The 22,893-nt window shown below is 36.9% G+C and overlaps 1 protein-coding gene across 1 annotated transcript; it reads right to left on the bottom strand.

Moving 5' to 3' along the window:
• Nucleotides 1-2,976: 2,976 nt before the first annotated feature.
• Nucleotides 2,977-21,183, bottom strand: CCDC80 (coiled-coil domain containing 80). The gene is made up of 8 exons (XM_034411934.3): nucleotides 20,586-21,183; nucleotides 18,222-20,090; nucleotides 12,227-12,383; nucleotides 8,568-8,704; nucleotides 7,617-7,765; nucleotides 5,955-6,058; nucleotides 5,222-5,302; nucleotides 2,977-3,555 (listed from the first exon to the last, which is right to left on the bottom strand). Exons 2-8 carry the CDS (start codon nucleotides 20,082-20,084, stop codon nucleotides 3,200-3,202), a joined length of 2,847 nt encoding a protein of 948 aa, XP_034267825.1. The 5' UTR covers nucleotides 20,085-20,090; nucleotides 20,586-21,183; the 3' UTR covers nucleotides 2,977-3,199.
• Nucleotides 21,184-22,893: the final 1,710 nt, after the last annotated feature.

Here is a 22,893-nt window from a genome sequence, read left to right as displayed (position 1 = left end):
TGTGAAGTTTCATTTCAGTTTTAAATTTCAAGTTTAAGATTCATTTGTAAAGATGCCTGCAGGGGCAAGAATTAATAGTGCAAAATTATTGAAGAGGAATGTATGAAAATGCTAGGCAAATATTCCCATCAGGGTTATTGTGTTGATATAAGGTGGTTCTATTATTTGCTTATATAACATTTAATTGATATTTTTCTATAATGTTGCTACCATACTGGAACCTGGTATAATGAAGCATCCCTTTGACCCTGCTTTATCTTTATAGCATTTATTCAGAAATACTGTTTGAAGTAAGGATTTCTTTTACTATCTTTGTTGACGCAAGTATCCATTGTGCTTTTATTTTTTGGAAGCCTTGATAGTTTCTGAAGTAGTAGTTCTAACATAACAGTGTTCCTTAACAGCAGTTGTTTAAATACAGTTGCAAGACAAACTTTGCCTAACTTACCTAATAGTGCCTGGAATAAATTAAAATTTGGAGGAGGGGTGGGTTGAGTTTCAATTGTTTTCCAGACCAGAAAAAAAGTACGCAAATGGATGTTGGTTTTATGCATACCAATAGAATTAGAGACAGAAAAATTAATACTTTAGTGACCAATATTGACTTTCCATAACAGTTAGAAAATCAATATTCTAATACATATTTTTCAAAGTTGGCAATATCACACATATATACTTATGTTTTCAGTAATGTATGAATTTGTTCTAGGCTCTTAATGGAGTCATTTAAGGTACATCAAACTGTTGTCCAAACTAGGTAACTCTACCAAATTTCAAGGCCTTGGATTCCTTAGAAGTACCTGATTAAGCATTCCTGACCTAATATATCCAAAGGATGAGTATTATTATTATTATTATTATTATTATTATTATTATTGTTATTATTATTATTATTGCAAGGGCCTACATGGCTGTTGGTTTGCACATGGAGTACTTGAATGATTTTCCTCTCCTGTGAAAATGACCTGAAAGGGTGTTTTCTAAATAGAATGTAAAAATATGGAAATAGTTAAATATTCATCTGTTAGCCAGTCTTCTTCAAAAGATTCTCCTTTTGCATTCATGTGGCCTGGCAGACTCACTTAGGGAACATATATTTGTCCACTAAATATGTGGTTTGTCTGTGTTTGAGAAAGAAATCTGCTTTGTTTGGTTTATATGGACTTTAACAAGAAATTTCTTGAAAGAACATTCTGAAAGTTTTTTGCATTAGTGGTATGTAGGTTTTTGGGGGTTTTTTTTTTTTTTTTTGGCAAATATCTAATAACAAAAATAAATAAAAACCAAGACTGTCCAATTTAAAGCTAGTGTTGATTATTTTCAGTTGTGTCTTGATTGGTTTGGTCTTACTTATTTTAACATGACAATTATTCCTAGCATGACATTTTCAGGAAGTTGTGAAATCACTAGTTTTAGATTACATTGCACTTAAAGAAACAAAACACAAGAGAAAACTAACTTAACCATTTCTGGAAAAATTCATCTCACAAAACATTTGATAAATCTGCCTAGCATGTTTTGCAAATTAACTTTAATCAAGTTTAGTGAAATTTTAAGATCACATATGGACTACTTCCTGTCTTACAAATTGCACCCGAACATCAATTAAAACTCATCTTACTATTTAGATTTAGCTCACTCTGTCTTCTTTTGTCAATTTACACAAATATTCTCTGATAGTCCATTCAGATTGGTGTTGGCAGTGGTGATAATGTATGTGTAGCTGCTTTTGAGGTTTCCTTCCTTTGGTATTGGAGGACGGAAAAACTAATTGGATCCAAGTACAGGACACTGCAGATGAAGAGTTTTTGAATTCCAAGTTAAACCACAGAAAGTATTTCCTTTTCTTTTTTTCTGCATAGGAAATAGAAACTGGGACAATACTATTGTTTTACTTTGGAACTGTTGACCTTTAGGCCTCATGTAAATTGCAGCAGTTGCTATGACATATTAGGAAAAGGTTTTTCTGACATGCTAAGATTTTTTTTCTAGTTGAGAAGAGTATATTGTACCTGTATAGAGGAATGTTATACTTGTTTCCACCTGCAGTTTGAATTGATACATACAAAGTATAGATTATTATTTTATTTCTACTCTGCCTTTATTATTGTTACAAAAAACTCAAGGTGGCAAACATCTAACACAACTTCCTCCTCCTGTTTTCCACAACACAACAACAATCCCATGAGATGGGCTGGGCTGAGAGAGTGACTGGCCCAAAGATGTTAGGCAAAATAATATCTAACATTAAGGTTGTTTGCCCTGTGGCTTTGCTTAAATATATTGCTGGCTAAAAAGCTGAAATATCTTTTTATCCAGCAATATACTGAGCCATGATGGCATAATGGTTAGAATATAGTGTTGTAGTCTAACTCTGCCCACTGCCAGGAGTTCGATCCTGACTGGCTCAAGATTGATCCATCCTTCTGAGGTTGGTAAACTGAGGATCCAGAATTTGGGGGGCAATATGCTGACTCTGTAAAGCAGTTTGGGTGCGCTGGAAAAGCACTATGATGCGGTATATAAGTCTGTTGCTATTGCTAAAGTTAAAATCTTTGTTCTCTTACATTTTCACTCAGAATCATAGACTATATTTAAATTATTAACTCTAGAAACTCTTCAGATTAGTAATTGACAGAATCCTATAGAGATGGCATATTATGAATAAAGTCATTTTAGTCAAAGTATTTTAAAAAGTCCTCTAGAAATCATTTTCTGTAACAACTGTAATAAACCCTCCTGAAAACTGCACTATGAAAACCATATTCTGCAACACAATTCACTATTTTTCCTCTGTAAAGATTCACAGCTTTCAAATATATATTTCCTGGGGGAGTGGGAATGCAGTTAGACAAGAACTGATGTCCGTTGTGTGTTATATCATACCTATCATACAATAATCACCATTAGAAAGGAGTTTCTTACTCTATATATACAGTACATAGCACAAGGAAATACCTCAAGTTAAAAGGGCTCTAAAATATAAAGGAGTCTTTATTTCATAAGGCATCAGTGAAATTAATTTCACCTCTTTCAGTTCATGGAAATGTGCATTACAGAGAAGGCCAAAATTTTATACACACCTTTGACTGAACACTAAAGCAATAGAAAATGTTCAGGCAATCATGAAGCAATTTCCACATGTGGCCTTTTGTGACTTGAAAGACTAGTAGGATGCAAGCAGTCAAAGGCTAAATTGCTACTTTCTGTAGGGGTATCCATGGTGGTAACTTTCATGATGATGATGATAATCATCTTGATAACCTTCCTGATAACCTTGGTGATAACCATGGTAGCCATACTCTGCATATTCATCTTCTGGGCACCGCATGCCAAGTGACTGCTGAATGGCCATCTCCTGTCGTCGAAGTTGCATAGAGTCAATTAAATCATATACAATGACCATGGACCACATTGGGGAAGGATACCAAGATTTGACATTCCCATCTTTGCCAACCAAAAGCATGGAAAAATATTCAGGACTGATCTGGAAATAATTGCGGATGTCTTTCACCAAATGAATGGGTACGTCTTCCCTGTCCACACTGGAGCTCCCTAGAGAAGGTCAGAATTGGGGGAAATGTTAACATTTTCAGATCAGCAGATAAGTTGGTCTTGAAAGCATAGCATATATATCAATTGTATATATTTTTTACTATTTAAGATAATTGCTTTTGTTGTAACTGACCTTGAATTGGATTAGTTGTAGCAGAAATGCTTTTTGATGCTAGAAAGAATATTTCATGATCATATCAAAGAAAAAATCCCCCTTTTTTAGTGTTTTGAAATAAAGCTGCATTAAAAAGACATTTTTCCAGTAGCCAGTGCAATGCAATGGGAGAAATTTTCCTTTAGAATATCTACTTTCCTACAGAATCTCTACTGAGATAAGTAAATTCAGTGTAAAACAATTAAACCATAGGTTTTTAAAATATGAATTTTCCTAATACAGTATATTTTTTTCTTACTAATAACCATTGTAATTTAAAAGATTTGAGAACCTATTCCGGAGTACACAAATACGTATTCTCTGATGAACAAAATTAGCAAACTATACATTCAAATGTTCCAACGGTGCTTTTTCAAGAGACAACTGGACTTTCTGGTTTTCTTTGAAGACATTTTGCTTCTCATCCAAGAAGCTTCTTCAACTGAAGAAGTTTCCTGGATGAGAAGCGAAACGTCTTCAAAGAAAAACCAGAAAGTCCAGTTCCCTCTCGAAAAAGCACCTTTGGGACAGCCGTGATCTGATGACTGAGAATCTCCACAGACATATAAATTCAAATGATTTCTATAGGGTTTTCCCAGCAATCTTGTGGGCAGTTAAATGCCCAATGCATCTCTGGCCATAGGAAGTTGACATGATTGAGTGGCATCTCTCTGTTGGATGAACTTAAATTTAAAGCCTGTTTACCAAAATGCTGAACATCAGAGAAGATCCTCCGAGCAGGGGTAGACAAAGTTGTAAATTTAATTCTGAGCGTTAGCAGCCACCCTGCACAGCATGTTATTCAGATTCATTTAACTCTTGATTTTCATGGGCAGAGCATGAGGTCATAACTGAGACAGCATCTTGCTATCTTCTGGCCTGTGGACTCAGAGAATATAATATTCTCTGGCTTGTCCTCAGACACTTGTGGGCAGCAGCCATATCCGTTCGGGAAATGGAGCATAACAGATGAATCTGCAAGATTGTCTACCATTCTTATGTAGAAGTGGTGATGCTGACAGTATTTAAAGAGCATGTGTACAGGACTATGAAAAGTTCCAGAATTCAAAACAATAGCTATAGTAACAAAACATGGTAGAAGTCGATCTGACGTGTATGGAACAAATTTTAAAAATCTGCTTTCCAAAATGTGTTTAGCAGAGTATTATCTGCTTTTTTGATTTGGAAACAAACAAACAAATATCCAATTAAATCTAATAATACATAATATCTACAAAAAGTAGATGGAAAAATGTAATGAAAAAATAAAATGTCAGTACGAACAGCAATAACACTGGGCTTCAATTGAGGCTCACAACCCAAAGTCCTAGGGAAGGATGACATTACTACGTATTTATATGAGGTTACTATTATTATTGTACTGCCTAGTCTCAAGATAATTCACTATTTCTAAATATAAATAAATAAATAAAGGTTCAGCATAAAGAATAATACACATCATGTTTTTGTTTGGCAATCTAAGACAGTCAAAATCTGAAAAGGATTTCTTACCATTGATTGGATATAGTTCTAGAACTCCACCAATCTCTTCTCCCAGGCCTAACAACTTGAGGATAATTATATGTCGCAGACCTATAGAAGAAAGGCATCAATTACTAAACATCTTGATGTCAATAATTGTGATAATGCAAAATATACAATTATAGAATTAAATGCAACATTTTTCAAAATATTTCAGTTATATAATCATAATTTTTATACTATACGTGGGTGTAGCCCACTGAAATTCGGTATCTAGAACTACCTAAGGCAGTTCCCCAATCCTGGAGTCTAACAGAGCCAGATACCAGTAAATAGTAAAACTCTGTATCAGACTTGCTCAAATCACTACTAAAAAATACAAAGGGAAGACATTCCATTCTGCTATTTTAGTAATTTACGGGGATACCATAATTTGGTTAAACCTTGATGAGAAAGGATATTGGGAAAATTTATATTCATGATCAGTCATTTTTTTCTCTTCATAATTCAGAGTCTGAGATTAACCCTGGAGATGTTTTCTTTGTAAGAATCTAATATGAAACATTTAGAGTGCAATCCTATAGATCAGGGGTCTCCAACCTTGGCAACTTTAAACCTGGAGGACTTCAACTCCCAGAATTCCTCCCCTATCTGGCTTTCATGTCTCAGGCAGGACTAGAACTCACAATCTCCTGGTTTCTAGCCTAGTGCCTTAACCACTAGACCAAACTGGCTCTTATTATTTACCAAAATTATTACTTACCAAAATTGCATACTTGCCCACTGAGGGCTGCAAGCTGCTGTGAATAAGCCCAGTCTTCCTCACTGGGAGTGGATATTACCAGTAGTCTCCTTCTCCACCGGAATCTGGAATGAAAAAGAGGACATACTAAAAGAAGTCCCCACATTACTAGGTAGAATCCATCAGCTAGTCATTACAGCTTTCTGTGTAGCTTCTGCCTATTTGTGATAGACCCTGTAAAGCAACCAATAGCGCTCCAGATATTGGTGAATTCAACATCTGTAGCCTTAGCCATAATGGTCAATGTGGAGGGATGCTAAGAGTTATTTGGCAACAGCTAGAAACTACAATCTCAAATGTGCTTTTTTTTTCTTCAAAAGGCAACTGGACTGTTTTTCCCTTGAGGAAGAAGAAGAAAACATTTTGCTTCTCACCCAAGAAGCTTCATCAGTTCTGATGGAGTGGGATGACAAACAGATGAAGCTTCTTGGATGAGAAGCCAAAACTTCTTCCTCAAGGAAAAAACAGTCCAATTGCCTTTTGAAGAAGAAAAAAAACACCTTTGAGGCAACTAAGACCTGAATGACTGAGAATGTTCACAGATATCTGGAAACTGCAAGTTATCCACTCTTGTGTAGTAGAGGATGAAGCAGAGTCTATTTAAGGGAAGGGATAATCTACACTTTTGGTTCAGCTGGCCTTGATAGGTTGCTGATAAACTCTCCTATTTGTTGCAGCTCTGTTTTATTAACTTATATCCAGACTCTTCATTCCCCTGGAAAAGATTAAAAGGCTACATGAAAAACTGGCAGGATTTGGAGGATTATGGACCAAAGGTGGTTTGGAAAGAACCACAACTGTCCATAAAAGAACTTCCCAACACAAATGTGAGAAAAGTTTTATTTATCAACAGTCCAAAACACTTTTTTCAGTTAATTAATTCTTCTGGAAACACAGTTGTACTTGTTCTCAAATTCCTGGGTTGATAGCCATAGTCACTGATTGATATCAAAAAGGCTGGCAAAATTGGACAACTGAAGTCCTGCTGCTTTTTACATGCATACAATGCATGTAAGACATATTAAAAATTGGGCAAGGCTTTGATCATCTGTTTGCACCCAACATTTTGAAGCCAGTGATCATTGCTTCAAATCACCCTGGGAACACCCCAAAATTTGCACCTTAGGTTCATCCTCCTGAAGTACTGTTCTCTATTGCTCAGCTTTTGTTGGACTTTCAGAATTCTTCTAACGGACAAAATACATCACATAAGCTTGAAGTCTGTCCAGTCTTGTTCTACACCTTATGTTAACACATTTGGGGGGAAGAGTTTTGTATCCAAGAATCTGACTCCTTCTGGAGAGTGGGAAGTTCCCTGAGGATGCTCTCCAGCATGAGTCCAAAAACTTAGAAGAATAAATCTCTGGTGTCGATGACTGACTCAGATTAGATCCTGCAACATTCTCCTACATTTGCCTTCATTCACAAAATGATTCACTGCGGCTGGGAGGAAGTAAGCTTAGGCAATGTTCTCATTAGGTATTTATTTCTGAATATATAGGCTTTTTTGTTTTAAGAAAAAAAACCTCAAACTCATCAGCTGTTGGCAATTGCATTCTAACATTTCCCTCATTTTATATTATTAAAAGAAAATAAGAACTGTGAGGTTGCTTTAGGAAATACCTGGACAAAAAGTTTTCCAGAGATTGTTTCTTATTTTCTTTGCAAACAATGCCTTCCCGTTTCTGTTTTTCCATTTCTTTGATACGTGACTGGAAAGTATCTATCAGATCAAACACAGACTTCATGGCAATAGGCACTTCATAGTATTGCTATAAAACAAAGAATTAAGATGAGTTTTAACTGCAAACAAATCTCTTGGCACCTCCCAACGCAGATAATGATTTATGGATAGAAGCAGTTTAATATCATCATGATCCAAAAGTGTATATAGCAATAAATTTTAACTGTTCCTTGTCATGTCTAGACAGTCCATGAGCTGTAGTTTAACTGGGAGCTTTTTGCATGGCATCTCAGCAGGAAAGAAATATATACAAATAGCCATATTTGTTTTGCTAAAGGCGACATAGTGAAAACTTTAATGACATTGTTAGATCTTTCTGTGGAATTGCATGTTTTGTAAGTGTGTCAGCCTGGTACACCCGAAGGTGCTTTTTAAAAGGCAATTGGACTTTGTTTTTCCTTGAAGACATTTTGCTTCCCATTTAAGAAGCTTCTTCAGTTCTGAACTGAAGTGAACTGAAGATGCTTTTGAATGAGAAGCGAAACATCTTCAAAGAAAAACAAAGTCCAGTTGCCTTTTAAAAAGCACCTTTGGGACAACCATGACCTGGATGACTGAAAATCTCCATAGGCATTCAATCTGGCACAGTATTTTCAAATGAAATGACATTTTTAAAAATTATTTCTGCAACTCCACTTTCCTCTTCAAAAACAACTCAGTTTTATGCTTGTACCTGAACCATATCTCTCATGCAATCCACTCTCCTTTCTGCCGTTCTTATCTCTACTCCTAGTCGGTCACACTAGTTAAAATATCATAGTAATTGTAATCCAAGCCATCCACAGGACATCTGATCTATTCATTAATTTTGCTAATATACTTCCTCCTACCTTGGCCTTCATATCAGAATCTGTCAACACCATAAAGAAGTCATTATAGGTCATTCCATATTCTCTTCTCAGCTCATTGATGAGATCCTGGTCCACCAGGTCTTCATCCTCTATCACCTTCATAGGATTCTCATTATCTTAAAAGAAAACAAAATGAGGATAAGCAGATGACTCTGTTGTCCTCTTGAAAGATACCTATCAGATATCACATTAATTTTCACTAACGCAAGCAATAATGGTGAAAACTTGCTATGTTCTTGTCAAGCATGTGAAGATTATTCCTTAGATACTACTAATAGGCAAACCAAAAGCCCAAACAACAGTGCAAATCATAATGGTATCAAGCAAAAGACAGATGGTCTGATATAGACAAAGCAATATTATAGATCATGAACTTATCTAGGGATTTCCAATATGTACCTTTCTTTAAAAAAAACTTATTAGAATTATCTCTGTTGTGAAAACCAGGCAGTTCTTCCTCTCCTCTTAAGAGGAGATCTGCATGTTTTTTAGCCATGTTTCCCAAGAAACTATGTTTGGATTTCTGGAGGTGTAACATTAAAATTAACTGAGAAGTATCATCCAATGGTATATTTTTCATTCTCTTTCTCTAAAGATCTGATCTGGTATTTTTTAGTAATTCTTTATACTTTAGATATCACTGAATCATTTTAAGTATTTTGGTATATGTAGCACAACTTAAAATCAAGAATGAGCAGTTCAAAATCTACTCAGAAATGGAGTTTGAGAAGACTGGAAAGATCACCACATCCGTGGGGAAATATGCTAAATTCCAAGATCTGTGTAAACCACTTTCCCTATTTGTGCATTTATAAAAATTAAATGAATCATATCATGGTATGTGGTTTTGTTCGTTCTTATATAGCAATAAAATTTATTCTCATGAAAGAGATTTCAAGAAATTGTTTCTTCTAATAAAAGTTCTCATTATTCAATTACATTCATTCCTAAGCTTCCTAAACAGAAAATAATTCAAGTATATTATTCTCCTGTCTGTAACTCTCAAAGCAAATGAACAGACATGCTACAAAATGAATGTATTTCGATGCCATAAGACTGGTGGCTGTACACTGTGTTGTTTTTTTAATCTAAACAAATTAAAGGCTCTCATATACTGATCTTTTGTTGGTGTGTATGAAAATTTGTTTACGTGTCACAATTGGCCATGTTCATGTACTGTACTCAGCCATGATTCATGTAACATGCTAAGCCACTTCTAACCAAGTTACATGGTTTACATAATGTATGGACTCAGGCTTTGCCTTCACATACCTTATATTCTCATTTTGTTAAACCACAGATAGTTTTAAACATTGTTTATTGAATTAGCCAGAAAAAAAGCTGGCTTCACCTTGTTGCCTTTTGAAATAATGCCTTGGTTGTCATTACCTATCTTTTATGGGGTATCTCAGCTTGTATATTCCCACAACCCCAGCATGAGACAATGAGAACTCCTACAGTCTGCCACATTGCCAATGGAAAAAGTACAAAGGAAACTGTCTATAATGTATCCTCTTAACCATAGCTTAGAGCAGGGGTGTCAAACTCGCATCGTCACGAAAGTGTCACATGATGTATCGGGACTTTTTTACCCTTCGCTAAACTGGGTGGGGGCGGGGCCAGCACATGACGCATCCAGCTCGCAGGCCGCAAGTTTGACACCCCTGGCTTAGAGGTTTCAATGCTTTCTTTGCATATGGACTAATTTCACAAAAGTTAAACAAAAGCAAACCTTATAAAAAGATGGAGTTATACAATGGATCAAATATAAAATCCCCCTTTAAACTGAAATGAACACAAATACAGTCAATGTTCAAGGCAGACTTCGGAATCATGCTGATTTGCTACAAATAGTTTAATTTCCTTTGAGAAACAAGAGATGTTTTAATTTTATAATACAAATTAAAAAGAGCACACTATAAAGTTAGTGACTTCACACCGAATCTGAAGAATGGCGCAATAACGTTCAATAACCAAACACACTTAGTGTCACACATTAAAAAAGGAAAAAAAGAATCCAAGCTTACCTTCCAGCCAGACAACTATCAAGTTTAATAAAAATAAAAGACCCTTGAAACAGTTGTTCTTTTTATTACTTGTTTCCTGTAAAGTTCACTTTAATCAAAAGCTGAAGGAGGCCACTTCTAAAGTATTCATTTTTCCTGCCCAAATCCGCACTTTTTTCTTTGGTTCTCCTTGTTGTTTTTAAAAGCTATCTCTAGCCCAGAGAGAGGTTGGGATACTTGTCTGTGTCCTATGTGATGGAGGGTACATCACCCTCCTGTAAAGGTCTTGACTCTATATTTAGCCAAAGGACCATGAATGTCTGAACTTGTCTGGGTTGCCAGCTGACCTTTACAGCACAAGCCCAACATCCTCATATGTCCAGTTCTTTGTTCTCCTTTTGGAATTCGTTGGATTAAAAGATAACAATATTAGTGAAGCTCAAAAGCAAATCAGGACATAACTGGGAGGGACAGCTACAGGAGAGGAAACATGAAAAAAATATGCTCCTTTCCCCTGGTGGAATATCAATATAAGTTCTTCAAATTCACAAAACAGCTTCTTTGGATCCATCCTGATATTTTTAAATGTATCCATCCGTCAGAAGCAACTAACAATTTTGCAACACTCAAAAGAAAGCAATGAAATTTAATATTTGTATTATGCCTATACAGTATGAACTTTATAAAATGCAAATGTTTGTAGCCCTAAGGTATCAGAATACTTGTTGACAAGAGGAAAGTGGTGCAGAAGAATACATTTCATCTTCTTTTACTTTAGTAAAAAATAAAACTAAGAAAAAGGAAGACAAATATTTCTTAGATCTCAGAGCTTGTTTAGAAATAGACTTTCTCCTGCCTCTTCAATTAATTGTTAGAAACTTTTTTACTTGAATTTATAAAATAAGGATGTACTAACCTTGGCAGTATAAGCATACTCTCCCCCTTCACCTAGTATTGTGTGTGAACAGTCTCACAAACCCATGGAGTTTCAGGATTTTGGGAAATCTCCCCGAAGTCTTTGTAAAAAGGCTGTCTTGCCCTAGATATCCATGCTGATAAGTGGACAGTGAAGGCCAGTAGAAGCTATTTCAATTTTGAGAACAGGACAAATGGGATGATTTCCCCCTACTCCCTTTCACTGTTGTCTGGCCCTTCATACAAGTAAAAAAATTAAGTCAAGTTTAATTACATAAAAGAATTAGATATAAAATATGTGGCTAATCACATATTTCATGAGCTAAAGGATTTGAATCTATTTTGTGATTTAATCACACTTTTGAACTTTCAATTGTTTTATTAGTTTGTAAGTTATTAGAGAGATACTCAATAAATCTGAATATGATGCTTAGGGGGGAAAAAATCCAAAGGAAATACTGGAATCACCTGTATACATACAAAAGGGGAATACAAATACATAAGGGAATCATGTTATCCGAGAAAGGGTGATCGTATTCTTCCCAATCAGAGTTGGGTTTATTAATTTATATGCTTGATTTATACAACTGTCCATCTCACATTTGTGATTATGGATGGCTTTCCACACAAACAGAATCCCTTTAAATGCATACATAGTTTATGTATTTCATGGTTGCTAAACTCCTTGAGCATTCTATGTAATAAAATTAAACCAACCTAGCTGGAAATGATCGATCTTCATATGACTGTTGTTCATTGTGCCAAAGATGGTGATAATTGAAATTTTTCTAGTCGCCATTTTGCAAAAGCTCTCCAAATATTCATCCCTCTGTTGCACATACATGTTGTTGTCAGCTTTGGGTGTTGTGATCAGCTAATAAAATGACAGAACATTAGTTTCAGAAAACTAAACACAAGGTCCAATAGTTAATATGCCACCCACCAAGGCTTTTCCTTTCCCTCTATTTTAATAGTGATGAGAAACAATATTTACTAGTTGGAATTTTAGATGTAATTTGTGATAAGTAAATTCTCATAATATCATAATGCTCTGCCAGAATCAGTTTTGGGGAGAAAACACAGCCAGACACAGTGAGTCTAAGGCAGGAACCAAAACATGAATGAAAAGTTTATTAGCTTATCATTCCTAAACCAATAATATGGCCAAGAAGTACTCAGTATCCAGAACATAGGCAAAATCATTGAGCATGGAATTGGACATGAATGGGCAAGAACAAAAAATATGAATAAAAAGACAGTACTGAGACAGTTATAGTTTTGGATATTTTTGCCCAGGACCTTTGACTGGCTATCGAGACCAGCGGCCCTCAACCTTTTGGGCATCAGGGGCCATTTCCATGGAGAGAGATTTTTTCTACGGACCGGAGTGGGCATGGTTTCGTGTGCTGCCTGAATCCCACAGATGGTGCTTTGCTTGTTTGCATGCCCTGGTTTATCACATGCAGTAGATTGGTGCCAGTTCACAGACCAGGGTTGGGGACCCCTGATCTAGACAGTATATAAGGCTTCCAAATAAAGAAGACAATAGGCCATTTTCTAATGATAACATCTTTCTTGAATTCCAACATATCTTAGATAGAAGCATCTATCAGTACACATTAAAGTATCAAATTTTATTTTGGAAACTATAGACACAGAAACAGCTCTTAGGAAGACGTTAGGTAGTTCAAAGTCATAAATATAGCTCAACTGTCAATTTATTTTCCCATAACAAAGTCTGTAAATTAGGTTAGGCTGAGTAATGATGCTTTGCAGATGAATGCATATTTGAATTCAAAGTTTCCTGGGCCAACATTCTAATCAATAATATAACATGTTTTGATACATTGTTAGTTATGTGTCTAGTACTCCCATAACATTACCATACAGTGAGAAAATACTATGGCATTAATTAAGCAAAACATCCTTTCTTTCATGATATTTGTACAGCTGATACTGTCTTCCTAAATAGAATTTTTGATATATTTGAATTTATTACACATTGCAAATATACATGGTTTAAAAAGATCAGTTTGAAAATATACAGAAAAGGAGCCCTTTTGAATTTGTAGAATTTAGAATTCAATAGTTAATTAAGTACATTTGTCTCTAGAAATTATTCCTGATTATTTTTTCAACTAGATCCAGTTGTAAAAATAAGCTTGTTTGAAGGCTAGCATTGTTTGCTTGCCTAATAATTCCCATGATGAAGCAAGGAAATATGACTTGATAAAAGCCTAGGATTTCTATCACTGAAATACAAACACATCTATAGTTTAGTATGTTACATTGGTGAATGTATGACCCACCTTTCTTTAACAAATATAACATAAATAAAATGTATTTCTTTTTATACCATAATCCAGTTAGGGTGGACCGACTTGATTTACACATACCTTGCTAAACAAAAGGTATGTGACTGGTTAGGATTGCTACAAAATCTGAATTGCAAAAATCCTGATAGCCAATGGATGGCAGTCATGCTCATGCAATGAAGAATATGTTTATTCTTTATTACCATTCTAGATTTTTCAGCCCATATCTAGTAGACCTAGTTCTGGATGAACACATTGTATGAGTTCACTCATGGGGGATTGCAAACCAAGGACTTATGTTGTACAAGTGCATAAAAATATGAATCATTTGATAAACCATAGCTAAGTTAGAGTTGCTACATCAGGAACCCTGAGATAGCAACCCTAAATTACATATATCATGGAAATTTACTGTCTGTACCCAGTCAAAGAATAATTATTTCCCTTGTATTGACTTATCATCCTAATTCCAGATCATTTCTAATGGGTTGCTATTTCGCTCTGCAAAATATATAAGTAAACTTTTAAAAGGAATTATACTATAGTAGTCACGGAACTCTTCTTTAAAATCATTTTTTTAAAAATCAAATAAAATTATTTCTGAAGCAAAGAAAGCATACTTTGATTTAAAGTTGTCAGTGGGTTAAAATTAAACTTTGGTAAAAATGCTGCCTGGCTATGAATTTCTTTTATGTTTATGTATAAAAAAAGCACACTCAATATTTCAGACTGTACTTCCACCCCACAGAGTAGCAAACAAATGTAACTTGGCCAAGGTAGAATAAACGAGCCTGAAGCAAAACCACAGACACAAACAGGAGACAGGAAAGAAAAGCCAGAATTTACAAATGACCCCACATGTTATCTACAAGCATCATTAGTATGTCCAGAAGCTGGTAGTCTGGGAACTGAGTAATCCCAAGATCCTCTTTCCTGTTCTCCTCATAGAAGGGCAAACTTGGATTGGTTGGCCATGGACCTATTCTACAAAAACCACCTCCCCACTTCTCTGCCAACATGAGTTTCTTCATAAGCCATCCATGGGAATCAGAATACTCTTCACCCAATACATTAGGTCTACTCTGGAGAAATGCATCTGGATAACTTTAACACATTAAATAGTTAACAGACACACACAAGCAGACAAAGCCCATGTATACATATATATTTCATTAAAATTACTCCCTTAGATTTTCAACATGTTATCTCCCAACTACGTTAATGTTTTTCTTTGGATGGCAAGTCAGGCTTCAGAATGAGGGAGTTGGCTGCAACAATCACCATTTTTATTTTCTAAGGATTCCTCCAAAATTCATATAGAATAATATTGCACCTATATTCCAATGTTGTTTTTTTAATTAACAATAGATACAAGGAATACAGGTTTATTTGTTAGTGCACAAACCACTAACAAATTTTGGCAACAAATTAATTTCCCCAAAAAATCTATTCTATAAATTTCTAATAATATAAAACATGACAAAATAAAATTTGTGCTTCACTTATCATGCATAATAATGTGTTTTGTTTTGCATTTATAGTAACCATTATTTGCATAAATAATAACCAATAAAGTAAGTATGAATTGTCACAATATGACATGAAATTAAATGTTGTTTGTCAAGGAAAACATCTGAGGAGGTTACCACATTTCTTTTAAATAATGTTTGGTGGGAGTTTAATGTCATATACAATTGTTAAATTCTGGGAAAGGCAAAAACAGGTAATAAAAAATTATGGTTTCAGACTTTCATCACATCACTGAAACCGTATAATTTATATACAAAAAGAACTCTATTCCTCTTGCTGACAACATGCTAAAATATTGCAAATATGTACATTCGTATCCTAGAACAATGCCAGAAAAAAGTAAGAACCAGTAAATGTCATCAATATGATGAACAAAATATCAACTAGAAAAGCTGGAAGTTGAAATATATATAAATATGTTCAGCATGAACTATAAAACAATAAACATACAACATCCTGTTTTCAACTATTGCTAATTCATTGCTTCATATTGCTGGGTTACAGATTCTACCATCTCTGTTTCTTGTTTTCTGACAACTTGTGCAAATTACTGAGAAAAGATTTAATGATTTGCTCCACAAGATTTATAATTACGTTATTAGAAACATGTCATGCTAATGTCAAACTAAGGTAGGAATAGAAAACTTTATCTTTCAAAATTTTATCAATCGCTCTTATCAAGTATATTAATTCTGAAGAAATGTAATGCCACATATTGTCCTCCTCCATTATAAGGTACCATGGCAGGCAATATTTTGGGTCCCGGTGAGCCTTATGGTTCTTTCCTAAGTCACCCATGCACAGGGAGAAGTCCTTTTTCTACTTTTTATATCTCATAGTCAAGCTGACTCATGTGCTTGAAAAAGAAACAAATGGCTAGTTTAATTTGTCTGACATTTAGGAACATGAAATAATCTGTTTCTGTGGTTATAGAATGTGAGTAGTTCACTGTCTTTAAACTAGTGTTTATATTTTTAAAATCTCTATGACAGAAGGGGATTATTAAAAATATAAGAAGTAATCATATTAATTGTACTTTATTAATTCCAGGATCTACCCACTTTTAAATGCAGCCTGTAGCTCACCACTCTAAATCCTGTTCTTACTTGCAGTTTACATTGGCACGCCTTGGCAATCTGTGTTCCCTCTTAATCAGAGGATGCCAATGTTTCATATGCTAACAATCCAGAAGTGTTTTAAATGTTCTTACACTGATTCCTTTTGTTATAGAAACAACTGGTGTTCAACAGCTGGCAGAGGAACTCAAGCATCTTCTTGGATGGCTAGACTCCTTGCCCTTAGCTCTCTGGCTTCAAGATACATCAGCCAGGCCACTGACTAGGCAGCTTGAAAATATAGACTCCCAATTAGGAAGCATAAGGTTAGCAAGGTACTATAAACCCAGTATGGAGGCCATGCTCCAGCTTTGCATTGGGTCTTATTTTGCTGACTGAGAGCTACCGGTAAGTGGCAAAGTAAGCTGTTAGTGGGGGAAGGCCAAATACACCTGACCTGAAAATATTAACACCTGAAAATATTGCCCTAGAGGTTGCCAGGCAGAAACAAAATGTGAAGGGGGATGTATAATTATTTTATAAAATGTCAGATGAAGACAGAAGGTCCCCAACCATTCTGAGTCTAGTCTCATCCATTATTGGTAGTTGTTATAGTTCCTAGTCAATTATTCCAGAAGGTATGTGGCCCAGGTATAAAATTGAATAGGGAAAGCCTTCTTAGATATGGCAATGTAAATAAGACATCTCTGGAAAGAAAAACAGAAGATAGTAACAGCTGTTTCGGAGAATTCAGTAAATTTTTAAAAAGCCCCTAAACATTGGGGGATATGTGCAATATTTCATGAGTGAACTTCCACTCATGCAACATGACTTTGTGACATTTTTCTCTTGCTGCCCATGCCTCAGGTCTATTTTGAAAGGTCCTCCCCCTTCAGCAGAAGATTTGACAGTGAAGAGATATTGATAAGGAGCCCCGTACAATAACTATTGTATTGTACAATAACTATCCAGTACAATAACTATTGTAATTCAGTATAATATATTTCAACAACATAGACAGCAAAGACTGATCTATAAAAACAGGGTTTTCCCACAAAAAATTTTTTTAAAAACTTTTCCTAAGAACTGTACTATCAATGCACAATTTTTTGTTACAGTGGTGCAGTTGGATGCAGACGGCTGAGTGCAAATCTAGGCTTTGCACCAAGTAAGGGTCCCACAGTTGAGCGGAGGGCCTAGCCTGCCTTTCTCATGCTCTTTACCTTAGCAGCTCTCTGCAGAAATGTTCTGTAGTGACTCCAAGTTCTTAAAAAAGTTACAAGCTGGTGAAAGAAAGGTTCCCAATGCTTGTAAAAGGAATGAAAATAGAGAGAAGGCCAGGAATATAGGCAAATATGAGTAAGAAGAATGCAGGGAGGAGGATGCAAGGATAGTGTGGTTGTATAACAGTCAAATGTCACTCCCAAGGACTCTTCCATTCTGGCAGGACCTTTGGTTTACAAGAATCACATTGGCTTTCTCAGAAGGCCATTCAAACAGAGGAATGCAGTCCTTCAGATATTGCTGGACTTCAGTTTCAACAATCTCAGCCAACATGGCCAAAGATGAGGGATGATAGGACCTGAATAATAGAGTATCTAGAAAACTATAAGTTCATCATGCTTGAGTAAGAGGAAATAAGAGGAAAGTTAATATTATGGTACCATCAAAATGAACATGTCAAAATACTGACTGCCATCAAAAACTTTCAGAAGCCAAACTAATGCAATAGATGCCTGTTTAGAAAGAAAAGTCTAGTCTTATTCATAATTCATAATATGAGTGATGTATGTTCAGGGATAATCTACTTACCAAAAGTCGTCTTTTGCCTTCAAAGAAGTTCAGAAGGTTTGTCACAGATTTCTTGGAGGTCTGTATGAAAGACTTAGTGTGAGGTTTCAGGCTTCCATCATTCCCTGTCTTGCTTCCTTTCTTGTTTTTCTTGCTGCGCTCTTTTTCTTGCTTGCTTTTCCTTTCAGCTCTGTCTTTCTTGGCCTGCCTCTCAATTTTCTTGTCATACCTTTCTTTCTTCTTGTCAGATTTATTTAAAGGGATGCGTTTCTTTGACTCTTTGGCTTTCTTGGGTGGAATATTTCCTATGGGTATACTTTCCTCTAAATGAGGAATAGCAGGCTGCCCTGAATCATATTTATCCTCGTATTCATTGCTCAGTATCTTGTCCTGGGCTTTCTTTTTTGGATGCTTGCTTTTAGGAAGCTTCTGCTGGCCAGCTGTGATGCTGGGGTCCCGACTGTCCTTCTTGTCTGTGCGATTGTCTCTGAATCTGCCAGCATTTGCCCTGGTGTAATGCTCGGAGGTGGCCCTTGGCATTTCTGTGTAAGTGTCATAATGACTGGCTTTCCTGGGTCTTTTAGTAACTGTTGGTTGTCTTTGTGTGTGGCCTGGATGCTTTCCTCTGCGGTTTTCTCTCCATATGGAAAGGGAGGCCTCTGTCTCAGGAGCGATAGTTGTCTCGGGCTCTGTAGGAAGCTCTGTGAGTGACTTTGTGGTCCATGTTCTCTGTGTAGTTGGAGTAGTTGTGATGGTGGTTGTGGGTCTGCTTGGTATTGTTGTTATTCTGGCAACTGGCCTGAGAGTTGTGGTTGTTGGAGGGAAGGTAGTGGCTGTAGATGTCATGGGAGAAGGAGATGGCATTGTGGCTGCCACCACTTTCTTCACAGTTTTCACTCTGGTTGGTTGCATTTTGCCTTTCCTTGTTTCTTCCTTTCTCGGGAATGATTGGACATGACCACCACTGGGAGCTGCTCTTGTACTGTTGCCCCCACTGAGTCCTTCCTTGATGATCTGGCCCTCCCCTCCAGCTGCTTTACATTTCTGAATGAAGCCTTTTTGCCTTGCCTTCTCAATCTTCCTGATGGGACTCTGGTCAATGATTTCATATATAGCTTCCAACCTTACTGGGTAAGGGTAGCGTTCCTCAACTTGCAGCGTCTTCTTTAACAGCACCATTCCAAATTTCCCCTTCTCTAGTTTCAAAAAGGTCATGAGTTTGGGAATGAGGCTTGGATCTAGAGGCTGCTCTAGGATTTTCCCTTCAGGAGATATCTTCCTAACTTTCCCCCCTTCTTCACCTTCCCCGTGGAACAGTATAATCTGCTGGACATGCCTTTCCGCTAACTCACAATAGACATCGTCCTTCAGCAGACTCATCATGAGCCGGTAATAGCCATCTGAGGCATGGGGAACAGAGATGATCCAGACTCTATTCTTGCCTGCAAAGCTAGCCAAAATATTGGGAGAACTGAACCCTGATGAGAAACGCACAACCCGTGATTGGACTGCAGTGGATGTTCCTTCATCTTTAATCATTTCCAGCTTAGGTCTTTTCATCTGCCGTATTTTTATCTCACCAGTCCTTATCTGAACCCGAGATTTATTTTTTGAGGAAGTGGCTGCTGGGTTTTTAGGTTCCAAAGAATCCCTTTTAACAAGGGGACGTTGCCCATACCTCCCAGGAAGGTTTACACGTCTCCGAGGCACCTTGCCTAACCTGGGCTGGGTTGAAGCAGAACTCCTGATACTGCTCCTGTAGGTCACAGGTTCTTTTCTGACTCCAAGAGTCCCCCTCTCAGCTTGCCTCACTGGCTTATGTGAGCCACACACTAGCCACGTTGCCCACAACACAGCTAAGGTCACAAGTGGTGTCCAGTTCATCGTGACCTTAAAAAAAAGAAAATGGGAGGAGAAACACACTATTATTCGGCTCTTAGAAAAGACCAAAGATATCCAACATTCTTAGAGGGAGTCGTCATCAAGAGAAATCTTGCCGATCCTCCCAAAACACAATTTAAAAGAAGCTTTACCCATTTCTGCTGATTTTTTGTGTCACTTTTCCCTTTAGAAGTGAGATTCAACCTTAGCATTGGTATATGTGACAACAGCAACCCCTTCAGTGAGACGAAAGCTAACCGGATTCTGTTATAGGGACACAATCTTGATTGTGAAGATGAACCTATGATTTGAAAGAAGATAAGCACTCTTGTCCCTGGGAATGGGTGGGGGGTCATTCACACACAATAATGACAGTTTCAATAGTGGGAGTAGTTTTTATAGAAAAGTCAAAAAAAATCGTATAATCTACACACTATTAGTACAGCCTGTCAGACCTACACATGTACAGGACGTTAAAAGTCTCAGAACAGTAGTGAAACTTACTCTTGTAGTAAACTTCTTCTCCAAGACTTCCTTCCAGATCCTCTCTTTCAGACGGCGGAGGCTGCCATATAGCTCTGCTGGGGGCCAAACAGATTCCCCCCCCCCCCCGAAAGGTTCAGGGAAGCGGATGCAGGCAAACAGACGCTGCCGCCCGGAGCTTTCCTCTCTCCATCTAGCCGCAGCTCTGCCTCCTTTCGGGAGCAACCCTAGAGAGACACATTTCGCTCCTGCTCGGCGCTTTCTCTCTCTCTCTCTCTCTCTCTCTCTCTCTTCCACACTTTCACGGCCGCTTCCACCTCAGTTCCGCTCTTTGGCCTGCAGCGGGGCTCCTTTGTCTCTCCAGAGCCGAAGTATCCGGGCTTAATACATTTCCCAGGCAAAGTGGTTTAAGCGCGCGCTAAGCGAAGAAAATAGCGCGCTTCTCTTTACCTTCCTAATCTTCATTCCCAAGCCAGCCTGCCTGGCTCCCTCCCGCCCTTTCTCCCCTCCTCCCTCCTCCCCCTTTTGGATTTCCTCCCAGAAAGACTAGGATAACTTCAACCCGGCTCCAACCCAAACTGAAAAAAACCAGCGCTAGGGTTGGTGTGGCTGTATGTGTGTGTGGGGGGGGGTGGGGGGGGGGTGGAGAGAGAGAGGGAGGGAGGGAGAGGGAAAGAGAGAGAGACAGAAAGAGCGTTGAACTGATAGAAAACTCATTACCTTCTTTCCCACTTGTCCTCACTTTTCAGGAAAAAAGTTTGTTATGGGACTGTTATATTACTTGGGACAACTATAATGGCTCTTTCAGCCACCTCTTTCCAAAAGTCCTTAAACCTTTAAAAGTTTAAAAAGTTTAAAGTTCTCCTTAAACCTGTCATGTTTTCAAATCGAAAACATGAAAGAAGTCACCTCTGCTGTTTTAAAGAAAACACCCAAGAAGTGATTTGGGTGAGGACCAGACTTGTTGAGGCTTAGTGCAGCTGATGGAAATCATCTGGATGAACTCCTCACAACCAAATTTGGTCCTATTGATTTGAGGAGTGGACTGTTCTATTGATTTCTAACAACAGCTTTGTTACGAATTGTTTTATAAAAATGCAAGTATTACATTTGGTTATAATGTTCTTCAAAGCAACAATGTACCTAAAAGCAAGACTTTTAACATTTTAGAGAGTGTTTGAACAGTCCATGTCCTTAATTTAGCTCAATCAATTATATTTATGGCCTAAAGGCCCAAAAACAAGTTACAAATATAATCTAAATTTCATACTGGATAAAACAGTTTAATAAATTATTTAATAAATATTACATAATAGTCATAAAACCCTAGCTCATTGATTTGTTACTAAAAGCCTACTAAAAAGGTCTGTTCTCCCAAAGATAATATACCAGCCCTGTGAAATAGTTAGATTCCAAAGTTATTTAATCAACTTCACAACAGAAACTGAAGGAGCTTTTTAGACCAAACACTCACTATTTGCCTTATAAAGAGCAACTGTCATCTCTGCTACTCCTTTGACCCACTGTTGACTCACCGATAGTCCCAGTGTTGCAGAATATACAGCCTCATGCTACATAACTAAGTTCCATTTCATGCTGAATAAACTAAATTATTTATGTATCTTAAATAGAAAACTATCTTACGATAGATTTTTACCCCAAAAGTTTTTTATTAAAATAAATTTGATAAAAATAAAAAAAATCCGATTTAAATAAAAAAAATCTGATTTTTTTGATTTTTTTAAAAAAAATCATTGATTTTTATCCACCCTGCTACCAGTTCTATAGAACCGGACTGGACCAGGAACAACCCACCACTGGTTTGACACCCCTGATCTAGAAGATTATCTAAATATGGATATCACTGGACTAACAATACAATATTCAAATAATATACTCTGAAAGCAAAGATGAAGAAGCTGTATAGAGTCAGAAGAGAGGGAGGGAGGGAGGAGGGAGGGAGAGAGAGAGAGGTGAGAGGAGCTTGATGTTGACATGCAACTTATCTGCTTCTTGCAAAATCACAACTTCAGCTAAAGAAAGCAAAATTATTAGATCATCTTTTTCAAGTTCTGTCATGTTTAGGGTGTAGTGAGCACTGATTATAGCACCCTATTAACAGAAGCTATAATAATGGTTCCTCAGTTTCTTCTATTATTTTCTTGCATGGAATAGCAACTCTTCTGAAATGATGTAGCCCATTCATTCCAGAATGTCAATGTTAGACCTTACATTTTTTCCTCGAGAACTTCAAGTTTGCTTTTATTCACAGTTCTGACATTCCATGTGCCAATCTGGAATTTGCAGCCCCAAACTTTTTCTTTCCCTC

Source organism: Pantherophis guttatus, chromosome 5 (assembly GCF_059756535.1).
Source record: "Pantherophis guttatus breed Tessera chromosome 5, ASM5975653v1, whole genome shotgun sequence".
NCBI classification, from domain to species: domain Eukaryota; kingdom Metazoa; phylum Chordata; class Lepidosauria; order Squamata; family Colubridae; genus Pantherophis; species Pantherophis guttatus.
Note: the sequence above shows the minus strand (reverse complement) of the source record. Positions and strands in the feature narration are given on the sequence as shown.